Genomic DNA, 21989 nt, shown 5'->3' with positions numbered 1-21989 from the left:
TGGGAAATAACTGGTTAATCCAAGTTCACTGTATATCTTTGCTACAGGACTTCTCAGAGGCTTCAACACACTAATGTGCCCTGTGTGACTCCAGGACAAAGAAGGGGTATGAAGCATTCCTTAAAATGCTCATTTGATCACAAGTTCTTTGACTCTAGAACCCTTTTTTAACAAAGCATTTCAGAGGTTTACTATTCCACTGAAGACCACTAGCTACTAGTTAATAAAACTAGTATTATACTTCAGGTCTCCTGCTTTCAAATGCAGTGTACTGTCCACTGACATACACTAATAACGCACTTAAGGGTTACTACGTTTGAATAATGTACCATATTATTTGAAAATAAAAAGGCAAAAAAACAATCACAATTCAAATTGAGCATGCTGAGGAGCTGGGTTAGTAACACCATCTTCATATTTATAGTACGCCATCTTCACACATGGTTGAAAAGGAGCTGGAGGCAGACCACTAGGAAAATGAGTTGCCTAATTGAAGACAATATCAGAGTAGCTTTGAAGGGTAGGAGTAGTAAAAGTACTTACAGATAGGACTGTACAAAAATTCTCTATGACCATAAGCATCCCTTTCATAACGGAATAAAGGAGACCATGAACAATCCTTGTTTAGTAACATTTGAGGCTTCCTAATCTTTTTACAATTATTTAAATCATTACCATGATTAGAAGTTCATGATTAAGTAAAATTCTAATAAAAATATAGTTTCCCTCCATTTTCCAACTCAAAAAGCAAGTGTAGTTCTCATATCTGCAAAAGAAGAATCATGTCAGCACATTTCTCAAAAGAGGAGGCTACATCCTACAGGATATTTGCTACTGTTTTACTCAGGCTGTTTTAAAATGGCCAATCTTACTTTTAGAAGACCCTTCCAAAATCAACAAAACACTCCATTTAGAAGCTTTTCCTGGGCCGGCCCCATGGCTTAGCGGTTAAGTGCGCGCACTCCGCTACTGGCGGCCCGGGTTCGGATCCCGCACCAGTCGGGTGCGCACCGTCGGCACGCACCGACGCACCACTTCTCCGGCCATGCTGAGGCCGCATCCCACATACAGCAACTAGAAGGATGTGCAACTATGACATAGAACTTTCTACTGGGGCTTTGGGGAAAAAAAAGGAGGAGGATTGGCAATAGATGCTAGCTCAGGGCTGGTCTTCCTCAGCAAAAAGAGGAGGACTAGCATGGATGTTAGCTTAGGGCTGATCTTCCTCACAAAAAAAAAAAAAAGCTTTTCCTGATATTAACTTTGAGTTGACATGCCATTCACTGTTATATTTAATTACAGTGCTTTATTTTCAGCAACAGCTTCTTTTCAAAGTATCATACATTCTAGGCTAAGGGAAGGAACTCAAATTCTGGGTCACTCGCTGTGATAATATATGAATTCAACCATAACAATAACTGAAATATGAAAGGATTATGGCACATTTCAAGAAGAATACAATGAAGTGGGCTGAACTAATAAAATCTCCACTTCTGAAAAAAAATAAAGAGGAAAGTGCTGAAATTAATAAATGCTTTTTTATTTGCTTAAAAGGAATTTAATTTGAAATCTACCCCTTCTGCCAACTCAATTTAAAATCCACAAGGCCAATAAGAGATAAAAGAAATTTTAATCTAAATAGTAGTTTCATCCTGAAAATAGACTTATTATAGGATTGACATTACAGTCTTAATTTTATTTATTTATTTATTTTCCCCCCAAAGCCCCAGTAGATAGTTGTATGTCATAGCTGCACATCCTTCTAGTTGCTGTATGTGGGACACAGCCTCAGCATGGCCGGAGAAGCGGTGAGTCGGTGCGCGCCCAGGATCCAAACCCGGGCCGCCAGCAGCAGAGCGCGCACACTTAACTGCTAAGCCACGGGGCCGGCCCTGACATCACAGCCTTAAAAATGGTGCCAACAGTTTGATACTTTCATTTAGATTGTTATTATTTCCAATGTAAGAATTCTTAATGTATTACAATATCTTAAAATACAGACTTTGAAGGGCAAACTCATAGTTTCAAAGTTAATCTATGTTATTGTGATAGGCAGAATTCTAATATGGCTTCCAAGATTTCTGCCCCCTGGTATATACATCCTATATAATCCTTTCCCCTTGGGTATGGGCAGGACCTGTGAATATGTTAGGGTCTCACTCTTGTGATTATGTTATGTTAGATGAGAAAGGTGAAGGGATTTTGCAGATGTAATTAAGGTCCCTAATTAGTTGACTTATGAGTTAATTAAAGGGAGATTATCCTGGGTGAGCCTGATCTAATCTGAGAGTTGAGGCCTTCCCTGAGCTCAGAGAGATTCTCCTGCCAAGAAACAAGCTGTCGTCAGTTTTACAAAACTAATTTTGCCACCACCCACCCAAATGAGCTTGGAAGAGGGCCCAAGCCTCAATGTGACTGCAGCCCCAGCTGACACCTTGATTGCAGCCATGTGAGACCCTGACCAGAGGATTCCTCTAAACTGTGCTCAGATTTTCTGATGCACAGAAACTGTGAGATAATAAATGTACGTTGTTTTAAGCCACTAAGTTGGTGGTAATTTGTCACATGGCAATAGAAGACTAACACAGTTATATTATACCTTTTCTGTGCTGGTTAACGCTATGGTAACATGATTTGACTCTATGCATATGAAAATTGACTGAAAAGTTAGTATTACAACCAGACTCTACTATAGCAATATAATATATCTATTGAAAGACACGGAAAGAATTAGTCATATCAGGAAAGAGGGGTGATATAGTAGGGCTGATGTGGTCAAACCAAGTTAAGATGGAACAATTTAAAACACAACACTTTACAACAGAGATTAGTAAGTGATTTTTTCCAACTTGGATAGAGAAAGGTAGGGACCAAAAGGTGGATAAAAAGGGTAACATGATTTAACAATAATTTCAGGGCCGGCCCCGTGCCTTAGTGGTTAAGTGCGCGCGCTCCGCTGCTGGCAGCCCGGGTTCGGATCCCGGGCGCGCACCGACGCACCGCTTCTCCGGCCATGCTGAGGCCATGTCCCACATACAGCAGCTAGAAGGATGTGCAGCTATGACATACAACTATCTACTGGGGCTTTGGGGGGAAAAGATAAATAAATAAAATCTTTAAAAAAAAAAACACAATAATTTCAGTGTGGGAGAAGACAGAAATATCAGAAACAATCTTGAATCTCCATCTTGGAGACTGGGGAAATGGCAGTACTATCAACTGCCTAAAGAAGTATGCAGAGAAAATAATAGGGTATATTATCCTCATTTGCTGTAACCAGGGCTCAACAAACTATGGCCTGCAGGCCAAACAGTCCAGAGCCTGTGTTTGTAGATAAAGCTTTATTGGACACAGCTGTGCCCATTCATTTATGTATTGTCTATGGCTGCTTTTGTGCTACAGTGGCAAAACTGAGTAGTTTCAACAGAGACTGTACGGCCAGAAAAGCCAAAAATATTTACCATATGGCCCTTTAGAGAAATGTTTTGACCACGCCTGCTATAAAGCATAGTATGCCCAGAGTCCCTGGCACATAGCAAGTTGCTAAGAAATGTTAATGAATATTATCATTAAAATTTATCTGTAAAGGTCTCTAATAAATAGCCTGCACAAATATTACTGAGTTCTTATTCTTCCCTCTGGTTCAAATGTTTTAGAGTCTGTAGCTCTCATCCTTCTTCTGCCTTCTAATATAGGAAATTTAGATAAACGATTGGTGAGAGTGGAAAAAAATTAAGATTTTAGCCAGACATTGCCCAAGGATGTAATTCATAGACTATAAATCATATAAAGAGGTCAAGCAGATAATATGCAAAGCACGCAAACACATACTTTCTGTGACAGCGAATGCTCTTGTCCCTCACTATACGTTCTTCCATTCTCCCTTTGAATAACAGATGTCCCCATTGCCATCTGAAGTTTAGCTAGGCACATAGCCATCCAACTACAGACACATTTTGCAGCCTCTCTTGCAGCCAGAAATGGCTAAATGCTTAAAGTTCTCACCAACAGATCTTGAGCAGAAGTCTTCTATGACTTGCGTAAAAAGGAGATTTGCTTGCCTGCTGCTACCTGCTTCCCACAGGGTGTAATGAAGGCAAGAAGGTCAGTCAGCTTCAACCATGAGGACAAAGATAGCATGATAAAAGATGGCAGAGCAAGAAAATGGAAGGAACCGAGGTCTCTGGCTGATCTTGTGGAGAAAAGCTTGACTATTTACTCGAGACAGTCATGTGAGAAAGACGTAAACGTCTGTCTTCTTTGGGCCACACATTTCAGAGTATCTTTATCACAGCAGCACACCCTATATGTTAATAAACCCTCCAATGTCATTCTCTCCAAGGTCACACAGTTATATATTAAATGAAGCTCCTATAATTCCTGCCTTTGCAATGTAATTTTTCTGTTATGTGGATATAAGGGTACTCTGGGAAATTCTGGTAAAGACTCCCTGGTTTTTAATGTGTGATGAGTCATTTGGTCTTTTTCAAGTTCACCAGACGATGACAAAAGATAAAATTATGCTGAAAAAATCTTTGTGCCCTTAATAATCCAGAGAGACAGCGAGAACTCAGTATGTGCCAATTAATCTGTTCATCACAGAAGGAAGTGGAGAGACAAGGGTTTAGTATACTTTCAAGGGTGTTGAGCAGAGAAATTAGAGAGTTATGAGTTTGGGAAGACACTCAACAGAGTAGTTAATGGGTTGCAAACACAAGGTCTCAATGTCTAAAAGACCTTACTTCTTAGCTGCCAATGTGTTCAGGCGTGATGACTCGGTTTCTGTTTCTCTGAACATCAGTCCCAGGGTCTGCATAATTTCAATGCATGCCCTAGAAAACAAAGGGAAAAAAGCACGGAAATGGCATGATTTTATTACAAGTTCAGAATTCGACAAAATCCGTAATCCTTAATAGAATTGCACTCAGATATCCATGTGGAAAAAGTACAGGAAGGACACTCTGTATATCAAATTGCCAACACCAGTTGAGTGCCCACTCTGTGATGGCTACATGGTAAGCACTCAGAAAGATTTGTTGAATGAATGAATTAATAGCTAGATGTCAGGATTAAAAGTCATTTTCATATTGTTCTCTTTACTTATATTTTTTCCAAAGTTTTTATGATAATCACACACTACTTTATTATTAAATTATTTTTAATAATTTTATTTTCAAGTAGGTAATATTTGGCTCAAAATTTCAAAGGTAAAAAAGAAAATGCAGCGAAAGGTGTCCTTCCTCTAGACACCCATTCTTCCCCTTTTGGGACAGCCAATATTACTAGTTTCTTGTGTAGTCTTTCTTTAAAAATTAAAACAAAATGAATGCTATTTTAAAAAAATCTATGTGAAACAAAACTTGCAGCACCATTCATCATTAATACAGTATATATTTTGTCCTGTGCCTTCTAGTTATCTTTAACACCTGAGGGGAAAAAGGATCTATGATTATCCAATTAGTACTTACACCAGTTCATCGGCCCTTCGGCTTTTATTCTGAAGTGCGTTCTTATCCCTAGACTCTGGCAAGTACTCACGAAGTTTGTTCACTAGGAAATAGAAAAGGTCACTGGTCTGTGAAAGCAAGCAGGAAAGAAGATGGTCATTAAGGCATTGGTTGGTGAAACTCTCTATCCTTACACAATAAAAATATGAAGAAATGATTTGCTCCTTGATTAGGGAGGAAGTGAATTACAGTATCTGTCATTAATACTAGCATAACCTAAATGGAAACATACTTCTGCTTACGACCAGGAGACCACTGTCCTGGTGAATAGAGCAAGAGCTAAGCCCAGGGGGTGACGCTGGGCGATGCCTTCTCCGCTCGACCATCAGTCTTGAAGATCATCCAGCAGCAGGTGTATAATCTCAGGCAGGTCATTCAGTTACCTTGCAATAATCTATTAAATGGGGCTACCATAATCCCTGCCTTTCCAAAGTAATTTGGCCTTTGTGAGGATACAATGAAATAATGGCTAGACAAGCTCTCATTTTAAAATGTTTACTAATACGAAAACAAATGTATAGCACTAGTGTAGCTAATGAAGATGGTGCAGAATGACAGTAATACTTCTGCCAATACTGTGGAAATGTGAACTGCTATTTCTGCCAAAATACACGCTGACTTAAGAGTGGGGAACTAATTTTTTTTGTGTTCCTGTCCAGTCTCATGAGATAAATCAAGCATGAAAATCAGCACTGGCCCATGAAATCAGGCAAGTTGGTACTAATGAGAAGTATAATGTGATGGCTTCCCTTTCCTATTCCTCTACCGTTCATTTTTTTCCCAGGACTTTTGTTTACTAGTGGCAACTTAGACTCTGTTTAGACAGGTACAGGTGTGCCCTTCTTTAGGTGAGGCAGCATGAGAAGAGGCTGAGGATGCCAGTGGAGGGAGAGACAAGAGGAGGAGGAGTGGATGTACACCGGGGCCTAGAAGTGCTGGGGTTTACCAGTGCCTTATAAATTAGCAGAGGGCAGCAGCTTTACACACTGACTCTGGAGCCACATTCTTTATGTTCTAATCTCAGCTCTGCCCCTGGTTAGCTGTGTGACATTTGGCAAATTAATTATACATTCCGTGACTCAGTCTCCTCATCTCTAAAATGGGGTTAATAGTATCACCTCATGGGGTGGATGTTAGCATTAAATAAGCTAGCATCTGTAAAGCCTGAACAGTACTTAGCATATCATAAGTGCTTTATGAATATCAGTTGTTATTATGGTCTCTCACCTGCTCAGTGGTTCAGGAATTTTCACCCTTAAAATTCTAAATCTTGACGGGGGTGGTGGTTATGCAGATACATACATTTGTCAAAACTCTTTAAACTTACCCTTAAAATGGGTACATTTTATTGTATGTAAATTATACCCCCAATAATTTCTCCATAAAAGATTTACAAATGGCCAATAAGCACATGAAAAAATGCTCAACCTCATTAATCATTAGGGAAATGCAAATCAAAACCATGAGATACCAGGACCAGCCAGGTGGCGCAAGCAGTTGAGTGCTCACGCTCCGCTGCAGCGGCCCGGGGTTCGCAGGGTTCAGATCCCGGGCGCGCACCCACGCACCACTTGTCGAGCCATGCTGTGGCGGCGTCCCATATAAAGTGGAGGAAGATGGGCATGGATGTTAGCCCAGGGCCAGTCTTCCTCAGCAAAAAAAGAGGAGGATTGGCAGATGGTAGCACAGGGCTGATCGTCCTCACACACAAAAAAGTAAATAACAAGTGTTGGCAAGGATGTGGAAGAATTGGAACCCTTGTGCACTGCTGGTGGGAATGTAAAATAGTAAACAGTATGGCAATTCCTAAAAAATTAAAAATAAAATTACCATGTGATCCAACAATTCCACTTCTGGGTGTACTCCCAAAAGAACTGAAAGCAGGTCTCAAAGAGATATTTACACACTCATGTTCATTGCAGCATTATTCACAATAGTTAAAATGTGGAAGCAACCCAAGTGTCCACCAATGGATGAATGGATAAGCAAAATGTGGTATATACATACAGTGGAATACTATTCAGCCTTAGAAAGGAAGGAAATTCTGACATGTGCTACAATATTGATGAACCTGGAAGACGTTATGCTAAGTGAAATAAGCCAGTCACAAAAAGACAAATATCATATGATTCCACTTATATGAGATATTTAGAGTAGTCAAACTCATAGAAGCAGAAAGAATGGTGGTTGCCAGGGGTTGGGGGAGGGGAGAATGGGGAGCTATCATTTAATGAGTATAGTTTCAGTTTTGCAAGATGAAAAGAGTTCTGGAGACAGATGGTGGTGATGGGTGCACAACAATATGAATGTACTTACTTAGTGCCACTGAACCATACACTTAAAAATGGTTAAGATGGTATATTTTGTTATGTGTATTTTACCACAATAAAAAAAACTGAAGAAAGAAAAACCTCATGGAGAAAAAATAAAAGGTTAGGAAAGAACATAAATAGAGAACTCTTTCATTCACTCATTCACCCACTGAACACATAACTATCTATTGCCAGCTATGCGGCAGGTGCTATGCTAGGTAATGAGATAACATCATGAACAAAACAAACAGACATGGTGTCTGCACTCCTAAAGCTTACAGTTTAGTCAACCTATGAAGAAGTGTTCTCAGAATTTAAAACTTTACTTGTAGGGGCTGGCCCCGTGGCTTAGCGGTTAAGTGTGTGCTCCACTGCTGGCGGCCCAGGTTCGGATCCCGGGCGCGCACCGACACATTGTCCGGCCATGCTGAGGCCACGTCCCACATACAGCAACTAGAAGGATGTGCAGCTATGACACACAACTATCTACTGGGGCTTTGGGGAGAAAAAGGGGAAAAAAAGGAGGAGGATTAGCAATAGATGTTAGCTCAGGGCCAGTCTTCCTCAGCCAAAAGAGGAGGATTGGCATGGATGTTAGCTCAGGGCTAATCTTCCTCACAAAAAAAATAAAATAAAATAAAAAAACTTTACTTGTAATAAAATTTTCTAAAAGATTAATTACATATATATATATTTTTTTTTCTTTCCCCCCATCCTCTCACTCAGGAACCAAAAATTAGAGCTGCCGCTAATCTCCCCACCCCAGTGTGGGTTCCTGAGGGAGCTTCACACCACCTTATGTTCTCCAGAGAGCCCAGCGCAGAGCTGGAAAACCACTGCTTTAGCTTAAGGCTGTGATAACCATTTAAATTAAAATGCTCCTACAAGAAGATACAAATGTTGACTTTTATTAGTCATATACATTAACCTTGTTAAATGAGTATGAGACTAGATTTTGGTCGAAGATTAAAGAGAACAAGGCTACCAGGCCTTGATGGTGGTGGGGAGGGCGTGGGGAACTCCATTAAAGAATGGAAAGACCCCAGACAGGGACACTGCCCATGTGCCTTTTATCTCCCTCTCTACTCACTCTGGCCTTTCATTTTCAACAAGTGAATTAGAAGATCTTCTATTTTAGTCCATCTAAGGACATGACATTAAAGAACAGCTACAGTATTTTCAAGTAAGGAAGAGAACATGAATGCTTTATTCCTAGACTTCTGATCAGGTTAATCATTATGAATTGGGTACGGGACCTGGTACGTGCATGGCATTGTGTTAGGCCTTAGTGAGAATGCAAAGATGAGTAAGACACATGCCTGTCCTGAAGAAGCTCATGGAATATTACGGTAAAAAAGAAAAATATACCAATAACTATAATAAACAGGAGAATATCCGTGCTCATTCATGAGGGTAGGATCCGTATCTGAGTCATGCTTGCATTTCTGATGCCTGTTACCATGCCTGGCACAGAGCAGGCATGCAATAAGTGTTTGTTGAATTGTTAAAGAGAAAGTGCCATCAGAGATGCCGTAGAACCACACTGGCCAGTACGGTAGCCACCGGCCACATGTGGCTATTTACATTTAAACTGATTAAAACTGAATAAAATTACAATTTCACTTCCTTAGTCACTGGCCACATTCAAGTGCTTAATAGCCACATGTGGCCGGTGGCTACTTTACTGAACAGTACAGATTATAAAATATCAAAGAAAGCTCTGTGGCACAGAACTGCCGTAACAGAGCAAAGAGAGGAGGGTACCAAAGTTCCCCATTAAGGATGACAGGAAAGGCAGAAGGATAGCACTTGAGATGAGCCTTGAAGAATGGGTAGGCCTTTAACAAGAGAAAACGGAAGAAGGAGTAGCCTAGAGATAGCAAACAGCAGGGGAAACGTGGAAGGCCGGAGGACAGGGTGTTCACCCCACCCCAAGTGGCTGGAGCTGTTAGAGGAAAGACGTGAGCGTGGTGCAGTGGTGGGTCGAGTGGGTCAGGCCTAGCTTTGTTCTCTTTCTCTACATCCTTCCTTTGCTCCACAGCCGAGGCCACCTGCATCAGGCCCATTTTAAGACTGGAGATGACCTCCAGGTCAACACTCTGGTATTCAACGTCAACACTCTTCCTCCTCAGTTCTCCTACCAAGACGTCTGCTTTAAATCCAGTCCCCTGATGTGTCCAGTCTGTCCAACTGGACTTCCTCTTTGGGCCCTGTGCTGAGTCCTTTGCCGCTCCTCTCCCAGCTGCTGGCTTTACTCTCCACAACCTTTACATCCTTGCTGCCTCCCCAACCCCACATCCCATGAAGGCCCTGGTGCCAAACTCTAAGCAAGCAGATCCTCCTGGTGCTAAATGTTTGTGCAGACATCTGGGTGTCGCCCACCCGCGTGCTGCAGGGCCCTGGTGTTTCATTTTGCACGTTCTCTGTGTGGAGATGACCCTCACCCTCAGGCACTGTGCCTTCTCCGAGAGCATCCACAGCTGTGTTAGTTCCCCCACGGCCTGCCCTATGCAGATGTTGGCCCCTTCCTGATAACCTGCCCTGCTAAAATAAAGGCCACACCTGTCCAAATTTGGAATCTGTGACAGAGGTCATGAGTGGAGAGCCTGACGTGCCAAAGCCAAGGTGTCTGCACCTAACTTAGGGAGGAGCCACAGGGGGCTTCTGAGAAGGCGGGGCCACACCCTCAGGGTTACAGATTCAACTGATACCATGTGTGGGATGGACTGGAGAGGTTTATCTGGGTGGGACAGAACACCAATTTCTTTAGCCTTTCCACAGGAACTCCATTTCCATCTTCATAATCACCTTGGTTGGTCATTTTGATTCCTATCCCTGTATTTTACACAATCCTCTGAAATTCTAGAGTCAAAACGTGGGTGGTGTATTCCTAAAAGCATCTATCCAGGACAAGCATTATAGACTATGCAGCACTACATCATCCTTGCCTGTCTCAGTGTTTGGGACATTCGACATACTATTCTCTATAGCTACCCTCTAATTAGGGTGATCAACCATCCCAATTGCTTGGGACTGTCCTTGCTTTTACACTGAAAGTCCCATGTCTTGGGAACTTCATCAGTCCCAGGAAAACCGGGACAGTTGGTCACCCTCCTCTGGGCAAACCAGGCTGGTTGGCCATCCTACATGTGAAGCACTTAGAACCTAAGAAATAGCCAGGACTGTCTTACATGGTTGGGGAGGCTGTGCACTTCACGACTGCTCTATAAAATGGTAGCAGCTATGTATGAGACCACTGACCAGAATTAGGACACAGCATATAGCCATCAGCATGAGCTCGGCCCTAGGCAGGGCTCACCCCTCAGCTGGGCACCACACCACTACACCTGGGCTTCTCAATACCTTCACCTAAAACTGACAATGAAACTAAGTAAGACTTGGAACAAGTCTATAACTTGCTGAGTGACAGCTAGGAGGCTTTGACTCCCAGGAGTCACCTTTTTTTTTTGTTTTTTTGTGAGGAAGATCAACCCTGAGCTAACATCTGATGCCAATCCTCCTCTTTTTGCTGAGGAAGACTGGCCCTAGGCTAACATCTGTGCCCATCCTCCTCTATTTTATATGGGACGCCGCCACAGCATGGCTTGACAAGTGGTGCATCGGGGCGCACCCGGGATCCGAACCTGCGAACCCCAGGCCGCCAGAGTGGAGCACACGCACTTAACCGCTACGCCACCGAGCCAGCCCCCAGGAGTCACCTTTTTAAAAATAACTGGCCTACACTCAAAAGTAATTTTTTAAAATTATATTATATTGTAGGGGAATCTGCACAGAAAACTTGAAATCTACTTTCTCATCTCATTGTCTGTACTTGTACATCTCGCATGCCAGAAGCTTCCCCACTAATGATTTCTCTCTCTTTTTTTTTTTTGTTTGCTGAGGAAGATTTGCCCTGAGCTAACATCCATACCTGTCTTCCTCTATTTTGTGTGTGGGTCACTGCCACAGCTTGGCTGACAAGTGGTGTAGGTCCATGCCCAGGCTCCGAACCCATGAACCTGTGCTGCTGAAGTGGAGCGTGCTGCACTCAACCACTATGCCACGGGGCCCGCCCTGATTTCTCTTTTCTTTGACTCTGCCAACCCAACCCACGTGAGCTACCACTTTTTTGCTACTACTCTCCTCTCTGCACATCCCCTGCAACACGCATGTATACATTACTGATTACATCACAACGTTTCGTGTTAAAACAGAATTGCATTAAATTTAATCAACATTTTAAAATACAGCATCAGAATACAAGACAGCATTTATTTATATTTTACTATACGTTGCATTTGATAAACAGGTGAAACAAATTTTAATGATTAAAAATAAAACAAAATACCTACTTTCCAGAAGAGCCTTTTCAGAATGAAGTTTTTCTGGGCTGCTGCTTTAAATTCCGTAATTAAACAAAGTATCTTCCTCAAAGTGTTGTCTTTAAGAAAAAGTTCAGATTTAAATTGACTGAAGTGCTTAATTTTCTCCTCGGATCTACAGGAAGACAAGAAAATTTTCCATGTAAAAAATGATAAGAATCAGCAGTTGAGGAATATCAATGATTATTGACAGGTTTGTAAAACTTTGTTTCTAATGGAATTTTAATACAGTTTTGTACTTCTAGCTTTATTACTCCTCAGCAATGAAACTTGCTACCCCCCAAATTGAACTATTTATTACTCTCCAAACATACTTATTGCCCACGCCCTTTACTCAAGCTGTTACCACTATCAGGAACTCTCACTGTCCCTGCTAAACTTCTGGCCCTCTTTCGTAGTCTAGCTCACAGTTTGTTCACATACCATTTACCGTAATCCATGAACCATATGTAATATTATTTGCTTAATACTTTTTCTTTAAATCAACTCACTTTTTTTTTGCCCAGAGGAATTTATTTATAAAGAAAACTTTGTATCACTACTTTACAGAGAAAACCAGTATCATTTGCCATAAATAGAGGGTAACTATAAAAATAGCAGGAAAGCAACACAAATTCTGAGTAGATGCTCCGTATTCTGAGCCTGAGGCTTGCTCTCTCTCTGACAAAAAGGCAGAGGAGCGGGTGTCAGAGAGCTGCCACTGCTGGCACCAGCCGGGAGCTTCTCCCTAATGAGATCAGATGAGGCGGAAAAGGGAATCACTTTTTCACCACGGAGTTCAGAGTTATGTCACGCCACGTCAGAGTACCACACGAAATCATCTCCCACCACCGACCCACGTGCCTTCCACACTTCAGGCAACGCCGGCTTAGCTGAAATGAGCACCAGCTTCTCCTCAGAGCCTTCCCCAATGCCACCAGGGAAGGGTGGCACTTTTCCCACAATTCCCACATCATACTAATCCTGTGTCACCCCACTGTAGTTATGTGCACTTGTCCTGGCCCCTCAGCTGATCTTCAGCACCTTGAGAAAATGTTACCGGGTGAAACATCGTTTCCGGCGCCGACTGTGCTCAGCAATAGCAGCCTGCACTTCATGGAGGGCTGACTCGTGCAGGTACCTGGGTGCCTCTCACGGACCAGCTCCTTCAGGCCCGGTGAGGGGCTGACGGGGAATTACTATCGCATTTATAGCACGGCGGAGGGGTTAAGTGCCCTGGCCAAGCTCACACAACTAGTGATTCAGAAAAGCAAGGAGAATCACAGTTGAAGGAGAGATGTTTCATGTTCTGAGTAGGTTGATGGAAACTTCTTAGGATTTCTGACTTGAAGCAAAAATATCTTTACCACCTACTACACAAATCTTGATACCAGCCATTTATCCCAATAATACTACATGGAATCTTGGTTCTTGCCCACCACCTCTCCCTTTATTTAAAAAAATCTAATGGGGCCGGCCCGGTGGTGCAAGCGGTTAAGTGCGCGTGCTCCGCTGTGGCGGCCTGGGGTTCGCCGGTTCAGATCCCGGGCGCGCACCGACGCACTGCTCATCAAGCCATGCGGTGGCGGCGTCCCATATAAAGTAGAGGAAGATGGGCATGGATGTGAGCCCAGGGCCAGTCTTCCTCAACAAAAAAAAGAGGAGGACTGGCAGATGTTAGCTCAGGGCCGATCTTCCTCACACACACACAAAAAATCTAAGATGTTCTCCTCTGTCCAATCAATGAGCCTCTCATATTAACACAAAAATTAAGGCTTACTGAAAAACAGTGGGGATACTGGAGGAGAAATGATCATTAAGAATTCAGTGAAAGCAATCACAGAGGCAGAAGAACATGATTATGTGCATGGGGGGCAGGGTCAGACAGGCTGATCAGAATCCTAGATCTGCCCCTCCTCAGCTGGATAATTACCATGCACAAGTTACCTGGTCTCTTTGTGCCTCAATTTCCTCGTCTGTAAAATGCGGATGATGATGGTACCTATCCCATTGTGCTGTTTTGATACGTTAGTGACAGAATTCTATTTTGAAAACCCAAAGAATATTTACTCCTTTGAAACTGAAGGTGCCTTGCAGGCAGAGACCATTTCTTGTGTATCTTGTGCATACACTGCATCCCTCACAGTGCATTTTACATCACTGCATTTTAAATATGTTGCCTTCAGGAGTTAACTTTGCAAGAAATATGCTTTTCCTGAGTCAAGATAGTGGAAGAACTCTCCTTCTTGCCTTCAGGGATAAATTTCAAGCCACACGTATACAAAGTTAGAGCCTATTTTATTACACAATTAGCTTTAAAATCACATTAAATAAAGCACCAAAATTAAAACTGATACTTTTTTAGAGTAAACATATGAAAACATGTAGGAATTCTTTTTTTTAAAGAATATTTTAATGTCATTCTTTTTTTTTTTGCCTAGGAAGATTCGCCCTGAGCTAATATCTGTTGCCAATCTTCCTTTATTTTGTATGTGGGTCACCACCCCAACATGGCCATGAGTGGTGTAGGTCCGTGCCTGGGAGCCAAACCTGGGCTGCCGAAGAGGAGCGTGCCAAATTTAACCACTAGGCCACGGGGGCTGGCCCCACATGCCGAAATTCTAAGCTATCTGTACTATCATCTTTTTAAAATAGAAATCACAAGCATTATTTTATTTAACCCCTACATACCTCAGAACATATCTCAGAATAAAACCAACATTTTCTTATAAAATCATCATTATCACACCCAACAAAATTATGAGTAATTCTTTGGTATTGTCTAATACCCAGTCCATATTCAAGTGTCCTCTATAGTCTTAAAAATGTCATTTTATATTTGGTTTGTTAAAATCAAAATCTAAATAAGATACTTGTTGTATTTGCTTGTTATGTCCATTAAGTCTTTTAAAAACTTTTACTATGGAAATATTCAAACATACACCAAAATGGAGAAAATTGTATAAGAAACCCCATGTACCCATCACCTAGCTTCAATAATTTTCAACATTTTGCCAGTCTTGTTTTATCTATTCCCTTACACACACACACACACCTCTACCTTTTTTAAATTGAGATAAAATATACATAACATAAAATTTACCACTGTAACCATTTTTAGGTGTACAATTCAGTGGCATTAAGTGCATTCACAATATTGTGCAACCATCACTACTATCCATTTCCAGAACTTTTTCATCTTCCCTGACAGAAACTCTGTATCCATTAAACAATAACTCCCCATTCTCCTCTCCCCCGACCCCTGGTAATCTCTATTCTACTTTCTGTTTCCATGAATTTGCCTATTCTAGGTGCCTCACAAAAGTGGAATCATACAATATTTGTCCTTTATGTCTGGCTTATCTCACTTGGCATAATTTCTTCAAGGTTCATCCATGTTGTCACATGTGTAAGAATTTCATCCTTTTTAAGGCTGACATACCCACCTTTTTACGTCAGATTCAGGTTTAAGTGTTTTAACAAAGATACTTCATAGATGCTGCTGTGTGTTCATATGACATCAAATAATGAGGCACAAAAGTCTGGGGGTCTCACTGAAGTGACACTAAGACCATAACGGGTTTAGTTACTTACAAATAGCCCCTCCATTTTGAAGTTCTGCTTCATCTTTCTATCTAATGATATCATCCACTGGGGACTGTTGCATGAATCCATTATTTCACCAGGGGATGCAAAACTGGTAATTTCCTAATACTGTTAAACCTTCCACATCCATTAGCTGGAATTCTGTAAAATGGAATTTGCCCTCATCAACTTGGCTACTTGGTGACCCCAAACTGATTATAGTTCATGCAGGAAAGGCAGGATAAATGCTTAATTCTCTCCATTTGTTTGCTGATTTGCAGAGTCAGGAATTGGTGTGCTATTTACTTAATGGAGTTCAATGCGTTTTTATTTCTTTCTGGGGGGGGCGGAGCAAGGAGGACTTTCTCTCTATGATACATCATTATACATTTCAATTTTTGTATATTCATTGTGCTTCAACCATCACATTCATTACTTTTTCTGATACTCAAATTGTCCCATCTTTGGCTATTAGGAGCCTCTTCGTGTGGTCTCCCGTGTCTTTTAGTTAGGGCCCATTACTCTTTGCCTTCTGGCACAAGCTGTTTCAGACTCATTTTATATACTTCCTGCCCCTGACATAGAATCAGTCATTCCTCCAAGGAACTTTGGTTCCTTTTAGTGAGGAATGAATATGTGTCTTTTAAAATGAACTTACTCTTAGCTCATCTACATGACTCCCAAACTTGCCCAAGACTGAATTCATTGAGTGCTTTCTATGTGCAAAGCACTGTTTTCAGTAAGAAAAATACAAAGATTGGTAAGACATACTCCTTGCCTTCCAGGGGCTCACAATATACTGGAAGAGATAGTCACATCACAAGTAACTACTTCAATATAAGGCCAACTGTCATAACAGAACTATGAAGTCTGGATAAAATCCAAACTCCTTAGCCTTGCATGTAAGGTCTCAGCCTCTATCTTACCCCATTCATTCATTCATTCATTCATTCATTCTGTGAAGGCTTATTGGCAGCCTACTATGTACCAGTGACCAAGGTACAGACCCTGCCCTTAAGGAGTATACTGTATAACAGGGCCACGCATAATCAAAGAAGCAATCATAACATAGACTGGTAAGAGCTACAAGATGGGTAAGTACAGGATGTTATGGAGGGGCCCTTATTAGTTTTGAGGGGTCAAGAAATAATTTTTAGAGAAAGGTATGGTAAGCTAAGACTTGATGAGTTGACATTATTCATGAAGGGGAAGAAGAAAAGAAAGTAGGGTCCTGAACAGGGCCATCCTGTCAGAGCCCAGAGGGAAGATAAACAGGGAGCTTTCTGAGAATTGTGAGTTCACTTGGATCAGGAGTTTAGGGCAGGAGTGGGGGGAACCCAATAGTGGAGGATGGAAAAATGAAAAGGGACATCAGGAAGGTCTGTGTGAGCTGTTAGAGTTTAGATCTTCCCCTAAGGGCCATGGGGAGCCATTCAAAGGCTTTAAGGGAAGAGTTATGTGATCAGATTGTGCTCCTAAAAGATTCCTCTGCTGTCATGGAGAGTGGTCTAGAGAGGGGCAAGAGTGAAGGCAGAGGCCAGCTAGAAAAATACCACAGGACGCAGCACAGAGATCACTGGGCTGGAGCACGTGGGATTGGGAAGTGGATGCTATCCAGTATACTAAAGAAGTACAATAAACCATGTGGTGATTGGCTGGATGTGGGGGATGGTGAAGGGGAGAGAGAAGGCAAGGGTGACATCCAAGATTCTGGTTTAGGACATCTGGAGACAATGACATCATGCCCTATGGTAGGAAACACAGGAGGAAGGTCAGGTCCCAGGAGGAAGATGCTGAGTTGTGTTTTGAATATGCTGACTTTAAGGTTCCCATGAGACATACAAGAGGGGATGTCTAGTGGGAAGCTGTGTTTGTACCTAAAATCCAGGGCAGAGAGTTGAGGTAGAAGCATCAATGCGATGGTCAGCAAGACAGAGACTTAGGAGAGGCAGGGAGGAGAGACCAATCCCCAGGCAGCTCTCTCACCTCGTCACTCCTTACCTGTAGGGCTTTTGACTTCCCACTGCAGGACCGAGCTCACTAACATAGAGGGGATCTTGTAAAAGAGTGGCTTTCTGGAAGAGGAAAAAGTGGGAAAAGTCAATTCCCCCTACTTGTAGTCAATATCACATATCTATTCTTTAATCCCTTCTACAGTACATGATTTGTTTATATAACTCATTCCAGGGTGTGATAATATCACAAGGAATTTTTTTTCTTACATAGTTTTTAGAAAGTTTTAAACATAATGTTTGCTCATTATGAAATAAAATTATCTATCAAAATCAAACAGTACAGAAATACAGAAAGTAGAAGATAAAGGTTCCCTGTCTCTCCCTACCCTTCCATCCCACTATTCAAAGTACCTTACTATTATCAGTTTGGTTTATATCCTTTCAGGCATATAAAAACATATTAATTATAACATATACACTTATATACATATAAGATGATATAGTTTTATCATGTATATTTAATACTAGCTAAATTCTATCACATACATTAATCTCAAACTTTTTTTTTCACTTAATATATGGTGGACAGTTTTTCATGTCTGTGTATACGGATCTACTTCAATCTCTTCAATGATTACCTAGTATTCCACAGCTTAGATATACAATAATTCCGTTAACTATTCCGCTATTAAGGGAGTTATTTTTTCCTTAAATCTGTAGTGTTGTCATTTCCCATTCATTCTTGGTCCTCAAAACAAACAGGCAAGTAGTGTTCAGCAAGTTCCCTAAATAATCTTCTATTTATGTTGAGGCTTAATAGACAGGTCAGAAGGAATTTATGAAATGTTGCTGATTTACAACTCCAGACAAGCTTACCCCTGTCTTATTCCTGATATTTCAGAGCAGGGTGGTGGGTGAGTGGGTGGGCGGTGGGGGAAGTACGTGCTTCTTCTTACTACTTTTGTCATTGTTCTAAGTTTTTTTTAAAAAGTGCCTTTTCCCCCTCTTTAAATGTTTATGCTTGCCTTAAATCTAGAATTTTAATTTAGGGGTACTCCTTAGTTATTTAGCTTTCTAGAAGCTACCTTCACAATATATAAAGGGCAAAGAATTGTCATATTTCATCTTTGTAGAATTTGAGATTCTAAACAACCCAAATGTAATTACTTTTGGTGAAAGTTACAGATAAAACAGGTTACTGAAGAAGACCCAACTCTTTGGAAACTCTTAAAATCAGAATGAGTGTTAAATTTCTAACTGGACGGTTGGGGTTAATTTTACCTGAAAGTGTAGAGAGTGTTAACACGTCCAATTCCTTCTCCCAGGAGCACTTCCCTACCTTAACATGAAAGATGATTCCAGATCTCAGGACACAAGAGATGAGTTAATCAAGAGAAGTCTGACTGATTGAGGAAATGATTTATTTTCACTTTCCTAAAACTTATGAAGACATCACCAAGACTAACCAAAGCTGACCAACCTGATGAAAGAATTCAACATCACAACTTTTTAAATGTTTATCTTGAATTAACATCTTATTCTTACTAGAATGAATGCTAATCTGATTCTTCATTTATGTATGAAATATTTGCTTACTCATTTTCCATCTTTCAAGGGAGAGAACATTATTTTTAACGATAATATTTACCAACTTATAAAGATAACCCCTCTCCACCCACATTTTTTTCAGTGGTCATAGAAAAAAAAATCAGACTATCTGGGTTCAGCTCACAGCTCTATACTGGTTGTACAGCCTTGCATATATCATCTAATTTCCCTGGCCTCGATTTCCTCATCTATTCTATAAAATGAGAACAACAGTCCTCATCATAGTTGTTGTGCAGATTAAATGAGTTAATATACAGAAAGCATCAGAACAGTTCCTACCGGATAATAATAATGCATGTTAGTCACTGTTATTGCTTTTATTATCAGAAGGGCTACGAGTTGGCCTATTTGACTTGCCCCAAACATGCCTCTGCTGCAGAATTAAAAAGTAGTACTTAAAACCAGGAGTTAGTCAATTCAGGAAGCATAAACAGTCATTTTGAAATATTTAGATAGATTTTTAAAAGTCAATTAAGTTTCAGTTTTTCTATTAGAATATATGAAGTCTTCTTTTAATAGACCAGGGTTTTCCCTCTATTTATGACTCATTAACATTCTGAATTTGGATAAAACTATTTAAAATTTTAGAGAGGAATTTTAAATGTTTAACACTTAATTTAAACATTTAACATTCTGAACTGTACTATGAGAAAAAAATTAGAGTTGTCTTGCAATCTTTCACAATTTTTAGCTGTTTATAAAAACCCCTGCCTCCTAGCTTTTTCTGAGTGAAAAGAACCTTTCATATTTCTTAATATTATTACATTGGAAGATCAATAATAAAAATTATATATCACTGAAGGTAACTAAAAAGGATCATACTATTTTAATAAACTACTTATTTTTAAACTGATCCTGGTGTAATAAAAAGATCCCCAAATGGGAGTTCTGACTTTGCCCCTAAACTTACTATATAATCTTGAGTAAGTTACTTAAAATTTTTGTGCTTCAGTGTCCTCATTTATAAAATAGGGGACTTAGACTAGGTGATCTGTATAAAATTATCTGACCCTATGACAATGACTCCCATTAACCTACTTTCAATGTGCAGCTAAGAAATAAGAAACATATTGACAATGTTGAACCTTCTCTGAGCTCTGTGCTCTCTGAAAGCAGAAACGGTTGAGAAATCCCCCCAGCTAACTGCAAAAGACCACCCTGCTCAGAAATATTCCAGGATAAGCCTGTCTGCATCCTTCCTCGTGATTCCCTTGTTTACCCGCCTCTAGAAAACCCCAAGTCCATCTCCTTTTCTTAAAGACACTCCTCATTAATGAGCATTTTCCCTGTTGCAATAGCCTGAATAAAATCATCTCCTTAATTGTCCAGTGTGTTTTGTCTTTCACGATATTATTAAATTCCAATGCCAAATATCCAAAATGGGGGGGTAGAGCAGGAAGGGCATGTTTGCCCTAAAAAACAATACTCACGTCCAGGTTAACTTCTGAGGACACTTACTATAATATAATTGTTCCATGAACTTTTTAGGTGCAGAAATATGGATGAGGTTGTGGAAATAATGTACAAGTGAAGTTCTGACTCCTTCTTCTCTAGGTTTGGGTTGCTCTGTAAAGGGGAGGCCGGGGAGGAATTTCCTAAGTAAAACTCATTTCCGTTCCCACTGCACTCAAAAGGGATTTCACTTTGAGAGTCTCTGTGATCTGGAAATCCCTGGGGTTCTTTTGTGTTTGCTGTGCAAGATGGCACGCTGACAGCCTTGCCAGTGGCTGATGTGGACTGAAAGCTCCTCCTGGAGGGGGTAGGTAAGGGTCGAAAGGCACGTTGGCCATGACGGGACAGCTTCTTGAGGTCTGAAGGAGGACAGAGGGTTGAGTCCTTGGACGACGTGCTGCTCTCTTGGTGGCATCTGTCGGGTAGAATTTGGAGTCAAACATGATGTTCAGAATTTAACAACAAGGAACGAAGAGAACCTAATCACCCAACTGCAGCACTTTAAGACTCTGAAAGTAAATGTTTTCACATAAAAGGAATGGTTGTTAAGAGAAGGAAGGGATTTAATCTCACTTGCTATTACCCATTGCCCTGGGGGAGGTAGGACACAATTCTTCAATATTCTTTACTGCTTTCAGAAATACAATTCTACCCAATGTCATTTAAAGAAGCACTTTTTATATCTACAGCATTGTGCCTGTCCTGCACGGAGCCCCAGTACTCCCATTGAAAGGACTTTTCATTCTAGTTTTGAAACCTGATTGTTCTTTCTTTGTGCATTTCTAATGGATCCTATAAAAAGAAAACTATTCGTACGGAGATGTGAAGAGAGATTTTTCTTAATAGTGTTTTCCTTGATTCATCTCTTGCTAAACTCTTCTGACTTTTCCAATATTAGCCCAACAGCATCAGCACTTTTCTCAGAATCAATCCTGTGTCCCATCCTTCACCTGCCCTGTTCTCTCCAGCTCACCATGACCCATTTCTCTTCTCTGCTGCACAGGGAAGTGAGTCGTAGAGTATGATGGGATCTAAGTTCCAATCCTGGCTCTGCTACTCAGTGGTTAGGTGACTTTGGTTGACCCAAGCCTCAATTTCCTAATTTTAAAATAGGAACAATAATAGCACCAATCTCGTAGAGATTCTGTGAGAATTAAATAAGAAAATACATGCAATGTGTTTGTGACACTGGAAACTCAATAGGTACTA

At 40.8% G+C, this 21989-nt stretch overlaps 1 protein-coding gene across 3 annotated transcripts in view; it reads right to left on the bottom strand.

The window, feature by feature from the left end:
• C17H12orf56 (chromosome 17 C12orf56 homolog) overlaps nt 1-21989 on the bottom strand; it is a 95273-nt gene that overhangs the window by 10891 nt on the left and 62393 nt on the right. For all 3 annotated transcript variants that reach the window (XR_009222519.1, XM_058557724.1, XM_058557726.1), the window contains exons 4-8: nt 20787-21195; nt 17767-17840; nt 12172-12316; nt 5469-5575; nt 4743-4832 (exon numbers count right to left, since the gene is read on the bottom strand). Coding sequence is in view for 2 of the 3 variants with exons in the window: in XM_058557724.1 (XP_058413707.1) it covers nt 4743-4832; nt 5469-5575; nt 12172-12316; nt 17767-17840; nt 20787-21195 (825 nt within the window). In the remaining variant the exon portion in view is untranslated. The remainder of the gene's footprint in view (nt 1-4742; nt 4833-5468; nt 5576-12171; nt 12317-17766; nt 17841-20786; nt 21196-21989) is intronic.

This window comes from Diceros bicornis, chromosome 17, assembly GCF_020826845.1.
Source record: "Diceros bicornis minor isolate mBicDic1 chromosome 17, mDicBic1.mat.cur, whole genome shotgun sequence".
Taxonomy (NCBI): domain Eukaryota; kingdom Metazoa; phylum Chordata; class Mammalia; order Perissodactyla; family Rhinocerotidae; genus Diceros; species Diceros bicornis.
This window is presented reverse-complemented; position numbering and strand designations above follow the sequence as displayed.